The sequence below is a fragment of the Corvus moneduloides genome, chromosome 17, assembly GCF_009650955.1.
Source record: "Corvus moneduloides isolate bCorMon1 chromosome 17, bCorMon1.pri, whole genome shotgun sequence".
NCBI classification, from domain to species: Eukaryota; Metazoa; Chordata; class Aves; order Passeriformes; family Corvidae; genus Corvus; species Corvus moneduloides.
The window spans coordinates 8,336,643-8,347,100 of NC_045492.1; the positions used below are offsets into that span (position 1 = coordinate 8,336,643).

Below are 10,458 nucleotides of genomic sequence, written 5' to 3' on the forward strand. Positions count from 1 at the left end.
AACTGTTGTACACCTGGATTTTAGTACAGATGCACTTATTAGACCTGTACCTTCTTCCAGATACAGCAAAATAGTCCACTTAACTTAAATTGTAGGAATCATTCAAGCAAACCAGGCTGGCAGTATTCACCTCAGTGTAAAATGTGGGAATCGTAGCCACTTTTGCACGTAATTTCAAGTATTTCTCGGTGATGAAGTACAAAGCTGTAGCTACTGAGTTCTCTCTCTGCACTGCTGTGGTTTTGCTCTCTGACTCTGTATCCAAGTCTCACAAACTCTGTGGTCATGGCACAGGAGACACAGGTTATGACTATTTCTGTGTTTTTTGTCCTCTGCAGGCCTTGTTTGTGTTCTGTGGGCTCATCACAGGCTGCTACTGCTGCTGCTGTCTGTGCTGCTGCTGTAATTGTTGCTGTGGGAAGTGTAAACCGAAACCTCCCGAAGGCGAAGAGCAGGAATTCTATGTCTCTCCAGAGGACTTGGAGGCACAGTTGCAGTCAGATGAAAGGGGTAGGTGAAAACCCTGCGAGCTCTTTAGGATGAACATCAGTCCCTGCTGGAGTGCTCAGTGAGCTGGTTGAGGAGAAATCAGGTCCTGGGCTGTGGATGATGAGCAGGGAATGTTAGTGCCACAAGAGTTACATGGGTGATGCTGACACCGGAGATAGAGTTGCTAAAAACTCCCAGAGAGTCTTCAGTGAACCCGGTGGGATCAGCCACAGAGCGGTCAGTGACCATCATTAGGTTCCTTCCACATCCTGGGGTAACACGTAGGCCAACCATGTGGGATTTCAGAAAGGGGCTCTTGTACCCAAAGGTTGAGGGTGTCAAGGCAGCGTTAACTGCGTCAGGTGTAGAGGAACTGACACTGCTACCCTTGTAGCTCTAATACTGTTTGTGAAGCTGTTTCTGTAGGATTAAACCACTCATTTAAAATATTGTGGAGCCTTGTGTATGCTGTGATGACATTTTTAATGGGCACTGCTGAATGGTGGGTGAGGATCAGCTGCTTTTACAGGAAGAAGGAAATATTGTAAACATTCCACACATAGAGTTGAGGTGAATGCTGTTGTGTGCACACTGAAAATCAGGGAATTAATATCATGCTCCTAGAGGTGTGTAAAATGGTGTTATCAGAGGGTTGTAGGGAGGTGTGACTTGTGCTTACCAAAACATACAGTGCTGTGTTTGTTCCTTGGTGTGCTAAGCCTTTTGTCTTCGCTTTTCAGAGGCCTCAGACGCACCTATTGTGATACAGCCAGCATCAGCCACAGAGACAACCCAGCTCACAGCTGACTCTCACCCCAGCTACCACACTGATGGATTTAATTAAGTTAAGGAAACACTGTCATTAGAATGGATAAAAAAAAAAAAATACATGGCCAACTCAACACTAGAATCATGAACATTAGAAGTAGAGAACGGGGAGGGGGAATAATTCTGCCACAGTAAGAAGGCAGCTTTCCAACCTGCCGAAAATATTTTGTAATCCCTTCAGCCTTTTGTCACCTTTCAGTGTCGTATCTCGATGATACGTGAAGTGCTGTAGCATGCAGTATTTAAAGCAGTTTAGCTACGGTCTTACTTGTTTCCTTTCTTTTATTTTTTCTCCTCTTTTGTTTGGTTTTTTTTTTTAATAGCATGTATGGAGTTATGTTACATGTCTGTGGTGTAATGTATTGAGTTGTCACAATGTCAGTGCGATGGAGACATTCTGCATTTTAAGTGGCAGTACTGGCCTAAAAATGAGATTTAAAAAGTGTCACAGAAGCCACTGTTCTTCCGTACAGTTGAGCTGTCGAAGACCTTTAGAAGTTGAGGATTTTCATTTGAGTGCAACAAACCAATTCTTTCATTCCTCCTTCTAGTCCTGCGTTATTATCTAAGCAAGTTTACAAAGCCAAGAACCAAAAAATGCCAGTCCTGCAGAGCTGGAATCCTCTCTAATGCTGGTTTTCAGCTTGAATAAATCTACCTTGAAAAATAAAAAGGGAGAGTTGCCAATCTTTGAACAGTAAATTGAACAGCTCGTTGTGTATGAGGCGATCTCCAGTGACAATGGAACCAAAACCAACTGGGAATGGGCTCCTGTGGTGGTGGCAGTGGGATTTTAACTCCAAGCACAATTCTGTTTTGATTTGAGTTCAGTTGTTTTCCTGTAATGCTAAAGACCAAATAGTGCAGCTTTGTTTCTGAATGCATGAGAATCTTAAAGTGAAACTGGTTAACTGGCTCTCACTGAGCAAATGAGTAAAATGCAGACAGTAGGCAACAGCAGAAATGTTTAAAAACAATTGGTTTTTAAAAATTTGTTCTAATAAGTTAAGATTTTAATAGGCAAATGGGGTATTACATGTCTTTTTTTAAAGCTGTTATAATACACTAACCCTTTAATTTTCTCATGAACATCTTTGTGGAGTACTTAAATGAATTTTTAAGAACAAACCACCTTTCTTTGTGTTTATATTGTATAATTTGCACATTGTCTTGCATTTAGATTTGTTTACACCAGTGTTTCTCTTTTCCTTGGAACAACTATGTGGAAACCACTGAAAGGTTTCCTGTACTATTTTGAAACCAAATCAAGTCCGAATTCTGTTCTAGAAACTGTGGTTTATTGAGGTTTAACTGTTAAAAAGGCATTTTAGGCAGCTGGTGTATTTTGTTGTCCATAGTCATGCTTTAGGTGATACAGAGTCAGGATCTAGAACGGCTCCAGAGAACCCACACTTGGCACTTTCAGCGGGTAATTACAGCCTCGTTAATTTTGATTGTTACGGTTTTATATCACAATGCCTCTACTGTCCCTTGTACCCCCATCTCCCTGGTTTGTTTTTCCCCTCTTTCTGTGGAGGGGCTGTTGGTACCTTCCCTCTGTGTCTGCTGCTCCCTCACCAGCTCAGCTCCAGGTGGTGCTTTGGAGCAGGGTAAAGATCCATTGGTCTGCACAAAAACCACCAGGAAAGGGCAGGGACCCAGAGAACCATTCTGAATATATTTTCCTGCTGTCTTTGCATGAGCAGCAAGGATGGAGCACGTGAAATCTGCCATGAAACCATGTTCAGTGTGCTGGGGAGGAGAACATGTTCTCCCCACGGTCTCAGTGCTCAGTGAGGAGTGCTTGCACACCCAGACTTTGCTGTGGCTGTTGGTACAAGCACGTTTGCCTGCATGAGAGCTTGCTGTGGATCAGCATGATTTTAGTAACCACATCTGGCCCCAAAAATTCCCAAAAAAACCTGTTACTTTTAATTAATGGCTCAGTTTCAGCAGCACACTCCTTAAGTCTTTTCTTCTTTGCCCAGGGTCCTTACAGACCTGAAATGTGGTGGTTTACTGCAAGATACTTCTAACTTTTCCTGACTTGGATGGCCTTGAGGACATTTCTGTGTGATTTGGCTTGAGGTCCTTATTTAGTTAATGTCTTTCTTTGACCCCTTGGAACAAAAAGCCATTTTTAGGCTTAAACCCAATATCACTTTGTCTGTCCCTGTAGATTTTGCCTGAAGCCTATTCTTGGTGTAGAATTGCACTCTGGAATATGCTTGGACGTGCAGGCTTTGTCCTCTCCACATTCACCAGTTAAAATTGCCCATATCTGTGCAAATTGTGTTCTTGAGAACACAATTTAAAAAAAAAAAAAAGGTATTGAGGTTTTTTGGCTTTGTAAATGAGCGTGGCTGATCGGAGTGAGTCAGTGAATGAGGAAGGGGCTGTTCCCCGGGAGCTGTTCCATTCCCTGTCCCCATGTTCATCTCAGTGGATAAGACAGAGATGGTTGTTGGGTGTTGCTCCACTGCAGAGAAGCTTTGCCCTCAGTGCTGGGGGCTGGTTGTCACTGTTAATTTGGGATAATACTCTTATTTCTTAACCTCTCTGGGCAGTTTCTACAGAAGCAGAGAGGCTGGTGGGAAGCGTGGCTCCAGGGAGGTGTGTGACACACCTGGAGTCACTCCAGAGGCTCCTGACAAGGGAACTGAAGTGTGGGCAGCACGTGAGGACCAGAGGTAGAACAGTTATCTGTGGGGAAAGATGACATCCAGGATAAGTTTGCAGTTCTAGTTCTTTGCTTAGCAAGGGATGAGTCTGAAGAGAGACTGCTTTCCTGTTGGTTCTGTCTGTGGGTGGTGTGTGAACAGGAAATTAGTCTGTTATGTGCCAGAGTGATGTTAGATGCTCCAAGGGAAACCGTTCCGAGATCTCAGTTACAGGGAATGATGGGAAAACAATTCTAGATGAATATTCATGTTTTTTGAAGCTGTTTCAAGTTTGCCCATGTTGCTGTCTAATCTCTGAGTTTAGGATTGTTGTGTATTAGTGAAGTTCTTCCTGAACTATGTAAGGAAGTGATTTAAACATTCCATCTTTAAAGCCCAAACCATGTCATTGGCACATAAATACATTAATGCCCACTTTTTCCCTCCTGGAGGGAAGGTACAAGAGTACCCTGGGCTCTAACACGAGTTGCACTTCATAATGGCCAAGTAGACTCCTAGTAAATGCAAAGTTCTATTGGGAATAATGGTTTAAAATCTGGCAGAGAAGCTCAGACAGGAGTTCTGAGCTTGGGCGAGGAGAGCTGCAGCGTTTCAGCGCTGTGGCCTGACCTGGGTTAGTGCAGAATGTTTCCTTCTAAAATCAATCCTGAGCACTGTCCATCTCTGTCCAGTGTGTTGCCAGAATTAAAATTTGAGCTTGGATTTTATTTATTTATTTGTTTCTTTAAAGTTGTATCATTTGTACGAGTTGCCTGAGTCCTCCATTCCAGTCCTTCAGCCGCCTCCATCCGGCTCCTCCAACCTCTCCAGCACTGATTTTCTTAGCACTTGTAGCTCCATTGGGGTGAATCCCATCTGGAGAGCTGGTGTTCAGGATACTGATTTATCCCTGTGTTGCATGGAGAGCCATTCCTAGCTTAGGTGGGAGGGAAAGCTGCTGCCGAGAGCGCTCAGGTGCCAGCTGTCCCTCCTGGCATGTGGAGCTGCTGGAAAAGGAGGTGCTGGATCTGTCCTGCCCATCCTCCCTGGGGATGGGAACATCCTAAACGCACTGTACTGAAGGGGCATTGCACCCCTTAAATGCCAGTCTCATTTTGTTAGTGATTTTTGTAGGAAATTCTTAAATATTTATCTGTATATAAATTTATGTAAGACCTCGGTGGCGTCCCATAGGGTGTCGGTTTTTGCTGGTCCCATGCAGTGACGTTTTAGAGCCATGTTCCCTTTTTAGTCTTCTTTTTAGATTTGTAATATTTTTAAACTGCTTTAGATATTAGCACTCCTAGTGTTCTTAAAGTGGGATGCTCTTGGAGGTTTGGAGGGGCAGAACTGAGGAGGAGGGCTCGGGCATGGCACAGAAACACCCAGTCCTGCAGCAGGGCTGTGGTCAGGGGAGTGCAGCTCTCCAAACCCTTCCTGTCAGCCTGTAAATACCTCACACAGGTAGGGCAGGAGCCTGACAGAAAAACTATTCCTGTCCCATCTGTGAGGCAGTTTGGTGGTGTGGGGGGACACCAGTGCACTCTGGGGGGCTGTTCCAGAGCGTCTGTACTATACATGCTCCTTGAGAGAGGCACCTGCTTCTCTCAACTATTTTGTGCCCTTAGATCTTTTTGCCAGTTCTGGATAATTTAGGAAATTGATGCTGCAGGTTTTTTGTACTCAGTGCACCTGTATCTTGGCATCATGTTTAACAGGTCACTCTGGCAGGGTGGTCAGGGCAGTTTGCAGCCCCCACCTCATGTCAGTAATTCCAAATGGTGTTTAAATGCATTAATCTTGGAGCACTGAACCGTAACCCCCCAGTTATAGTTTATAGTGTCAGGTCGATATAAACTTCACATGCTTCAGCATCTGGTGCTGCTTCTCTGTATTCTAGTGGAGATCATCTAGTTTGTAGTGTCTCATTGCACCAACAGCTGCTTAAAATCTCTCAAAAGAATTGTAGCCAGTAGCTCACCAGGTGGCAGGAAGTTTGTCCATGTTCAGCTCCCGCAAGATCCATGGTCCCCTCCACAAGCTGCCTTTGGAGGCTTACTGGGACTGTCTGGGACTCAGCAAGACTGCAATTCCCGTGTTCTTCCAAGAAGACACTTCCTTTACGAGGAGAAGCCACGGGAGGGAAGCTGGCTGTCTGATGTTTGCACAAGCCAAATGCCAGAAACCTGGAAGATGAACTTTCATTATGCCAATGTTACATGCACAGTTCATTTTCGTGTTAAAAGGATAGATGCTGGGAATTTCTGGTGGTTATATATATATATATGTATGTATATGTATAGAGGAAGCTCTTATATAAACTGGCTCTTCATTCCCGAGTGCCGTTGTCTTCTCTGCTCCCTCTCCCAGCCCTGTGGGTGTTCTCTTGCAGTCTGTGAGCAGTTGTTTGTCAAACCATTCAAAAAATTTAACAATCTACTTGAATTCCATGAGCTGCCCCTTGCCCCAGCTCCTCTGGATAGAACTGGGCTCTGTGTGCTCCAGCTTTCCTTAGGAGGATAGAAGGGAGACCTGGCAGAGGGCACAGGGGCAGTTCTGGAGTGACTGGAACTTGTGCAGCTGGCACATGGCATGTTTAGATGTGGTCAATGTGCTCATCACTGCAGCTGTGATAGAACACATGGATTTGGGTTTTTCCCTAGTTTTCACCACACTGGAGTCCCCAGAGTGGGGCTGGGTGAGCTCACAGAGCAAGATCCACCCCGTGCTGAGGGCATGGGCTGCAGCATCACGTGTGTGTATGTATGTATATATGCACATATGTATATATTTATACAACAGGTGTGCACCTTGGGTTTTTCTTTGGTGGTAAAAACGTGAGATTTGGCTCCAAGTAGTGCTCTGAACTCAGCCAGACAGGGGGAAGGTGTGAGTTTTGTGTGGCCACAGTTATGCTTCTTTGCTCTCAGCTGCAGGAAAACCCAAACCCGACCTGTGGGGTTGAGGGACTGGTGAGGACACAGTGAAGGAGCCTGTTGTATAAATAAATGGGTCCTAGGAGTAGGAGAGGTACCTCTGGCTCCCCACACCCTGCTCGGGGAGTTTCCACATGAGCAGTGTGGTGGTGTTTGCACGGCCGGGCGCCGTCCCTCCTCTTGCAGCTTGGTTCCATAAGGACTTGGAGTTACTGAAATTCCTACACCTGAAGCTGGCAGTGATCCCATGTGAAGGCACAACGGTTGTGGCTGATGTACGTGTGAGCCCCACCCTGTCCCCTCTAGCCATGCTGGATAGAGTCGCCACCGCCCTCCTTCTCCTCAGGCTGTTCCTGCCAGGGGCTGTTCCCGACACGCAGCACACCGGGGGTTCCTGCTTCACGGCAGAAATGGGGGAATATTGGGGAGATTTTTACTGCTGATACTGCTGAAGTTCTGTTTGTGACCATCACGGTTGATGAACTCCAAGTTTGCCAATTCCAAACGCGCTGTTTCCTTGCTGGATGCTGAGCCGATCGCTGTCATTCCTTCCTCCCTCTCATCCCACCATTGCCTGCCTTACTGGGGCGGGGTGTGGATGGGTCGGTTGGTGTCACTGCTGACATCCCAGGCGGTTTATGTTCATTTTGCATGTGAGCAAGGCCCTGAACTGTGTAATTCCTCGTGGGGTTTGGTTTCCTGGCCCCTTTATGGAGCCAGAGGGAGCTGAGGACGCCGGGAGAGACACGCCTGCATTTGCACTGCACTTCAACTCGGGCGGGGTGGGGGATAGGGGGAGCCCATCTTTAAAAAAGAAAAAAATAGTAAAAAAAAACCAACAAACCCCAAACCAAACCCACCACAATCGAAGTATAAATGCATCTGAGAAGCAATTATAATATAGACATATATCTATTTTGTTATGTTACTAAAGGACCATACTTTGAGTTGTCTGTAAGTAGACGTGGCTGTCTGAACTTCGTGGATTGTAACACTCGATACTACTGAGCTCCTGTACATACCCGCAGCGAAGGCAGAAGGAATTATTTTCTGTTTTAGCATGGTAATTTGTGTCTTGTATGTCCAAATATAAACTAAAATAAAGATTGCTAAGTTATCGGAAACCACTGTTGTAAAATAAATGTTTTCAATGCAGAAGTGCCCATCAGATTTTTCTTTCTTTATTTGCATGTTGGCACTCAGCACAAGAGGCAGGGGCTGTGGGACACGGTGGGGCTGGCTGGGAAGTGGGAGGGGTCACCCATCCCTGGGATGGGCACTGGGTGCAGGGTCCCTGGGGCAGGAACTGTAGCTGCTCCCCTGTCCCCCTCCTGCACCCACTGTGACACAAAAAGGTGCAGACTTGCTGCAAAGTTGGGAAGCAGCAGCTTTCAGAACCATTCACGGGGGTACTGGAGAAGCCCTGGTTGGGTCTCAGCTTCCAGCCAGGGAGACATTACTTGCATCACTCAGAGCTCTTTATGCTGATGTTTCTCACCCAAGGAAGCATCTGGGAGTGCTCCGGTGTTTTTGGGGCAACCTGGTTTGGGTCCACAGGTTTATGACCATGGGGAAGCATAAGAGCACAGCAGCAGGGCAGGTACAAGTGTGACTTTAATGCGCAACAGCGACACGTGGGATGCAGTGACAGGAACACTGCCAGGCAAGGTGGGGACTCCCTGGGCACGGCTGCAGCCCCCGGCATCCCCCCCGTTCTCCGCTCTGCCGTGGTGTCTTGTTACGGGGTCGGTCTCCTTCATTCCCCCACCTCCAACGACCCTCCCTCATTTTCCTATACTCTGCAGCAAGAGTTTATTGCTGAGCGCCTTCTGGGCCAGTCTCTCCTCCCGGGACATTTCCAGGAACTCGCGCAGGAGGTGGAAGGTGAGATCCAACGAGTTGGGTTTTCCGTCTCGCCTCTTGCCGGTTTGCAGCCCCCGCCGGGCTCGGGGGGCCGGGGTGGGCTCTGCCCCATGGAACTGGCACAGTCTTTGGGGCAGGGGATCCATGGCAGGGACCGGGGGTCGCGGGGCTCCCATCCAGGACTCCCAGGTGAGTTGGGGGGCCAGGGTCGGCCTGCGGGACGGACCCCGGGGCCACTGCAGGGGGGAGCAGGTCTCCGAGGGCAGGAAGAGCAGGACGAGGACGGAGGCAGCTGAAATCATCCTGACCCGCATCGCAGCCACTCCGGGGCCAGAAGCCTGCAAGAGCAGCCCCCCCCCACCCCGAACCCCCACATCCCCCCCCGCTGCGGTCAGGGGTCACTCGAGGGGCTTCACCTCGTTGGGGACCCCCGCCCCAGGGATGAAGCTCCCCGGGGATGAAGGCCCCCGGGACGGGATCCCCATCCCCGCCGATGAGAATCCCACCCCCCCGTCCCTGGGACGGGACCATTCTGGGGACGGGACCACCCGCGGCCTGGGATCCCCCCACCCGGGGACGGGACACCCCTGCTTCCCGGGATGGGACTCCCCCCGGGCATGGGACACCTTCGGCAGCTGGGACGGGACCCTCCAGGACCTGGGACCCCCCTCGAGGAGAAACCCCCCCCCACCCCGGGATAAGACCCTCCTCTCCCCGGGACCAGACACCCCCGGGCTCGGGATCCCCCTCATTGTGCCGGGGCTGCCGGCGGGTGGCGGTGGCGGTCCCGGTCCCCGAGCGCGTCTCACCGCTCTCCGGCGCTCCGCTCGCTCCGCTCCTCCCGCAGGACGCGCCGCTCCGCGCCGCCCGCGCCCCGCGCTATATAGGGGCGGTGGGAGCCACGTGATTGGAGCGGGGCCGGGATCTGTCCGCGGTGCTGAACGGGGGGAGAGTCGGGGGGACATGGGGGGACGGGGGGGAGGGAGGGAGGGGACAGTGTGGGGACCACGTGGGGGGTGAGAGTCTGGGGGAACATGGGGGTATGTGGAGGGGGGGCAGAGTCTGGGAGGGAGACACGGGTTCATGGGCATGTGTGTCCGGGGGGTAAGTGGGGTGAGGGGGGGGGAGTGTTTGGGGGCCGTGGGGGTGTGGGGGATGTGCAGGGGTGCGTGTGCAAACGGGCACAAAGGTTTTGAGGGGCGTTTCTCTGTGTGTTGGGGGTTCGGGAGGTGAGGGGGAGCTGGGGCGTTGGGAGGGGTGTGAGGTGTGTGTGAATTCATGTGTGTGCACGACAGACCCCCCCTGCGCGTGGCGGGGTGATCGGGCGGCAGCAGGACCAGCCAGCCAAGTCCCACGCTCCCGCCTTGCACCAGGAGTGTTTCCCGGCATCTGGCCCCTGGACACCCCTGTGGAGCCCCCCGATTCTCTCGGGGCCACGTGTGCCCGTGGCAGAGGGGCACACCGGGGCACACACCCTGAGCTCTGCAGCGTTTCATGTCGCAGGGAAAGTTTTCCCGATGGCTCCTTCGGCAGCTGTTTGGTGAAGGCAGCCCCGGCTGCTTCCCGGCTCCTCCCAGTGATCCCTCTCCTGCTATCACACAGATGAAAACTTCACTGCACAAGCAAAATGCGCTTCTGGAGCACAGTTTCCCCCCTTCGACACAGCACAAAGGCATCTTCTT

General features: G+C 50.0%; 2 protein-coding genes across 3 annotated transcripts in view; one reads left to right on the top strand and one right to left on the bottom strand.

Annotated features, from left to right (window-relative positions):
• DNAJC5 (DnaJ heat shock protein family (Hsp40) member C5) overlaps positions 1 to 7,812 on the top strand; it is a 30,816-nt gene extending 23,004 nt beyond the window's left edge. For both annotated transcript variants that reach the window (XM_032126548.1, XM_032126549.1), the window contains exons 5-6: positions 339 to 510; positions 1,230 to 7,812. In XM_032126548.1, coding sequence (XP_031982439.1) covers positions 339 to 510; positions 1,230 to 1,333 — 276 coding nt within the window. In that variant the 3' untranslated portion in view covers positions 1,334 to 7,812. The remainder of the gene's footprint in view (positions 1 to 338; positions 511 to 1,229) is intronic.
• Positions 7,373 to 9,761, bottom strand: LOC116452282 (corticoliberin-like). The gene is made up of 2 exons (XM_032126550.1): positions 9,586 to 9,761; positions 7,373 to 9,114 (listed from the first exon to the last, which is right to left on the bottom strand). Exons 1-2 carry the CDS (start codon positions 9,739 to 9,741, stop codon positions 8,698 to 8,700), a joined length of 573 nt encoding a protein of 190 aa, XP_031982441.1. The 5' UTR covers positions 9,742 to 9,761; the 3' UTR covers positions 7,373 to 8,697.
• Between the last annotated feature and the right edge of the window lie 697 nt (positions 9,762 to 10,458).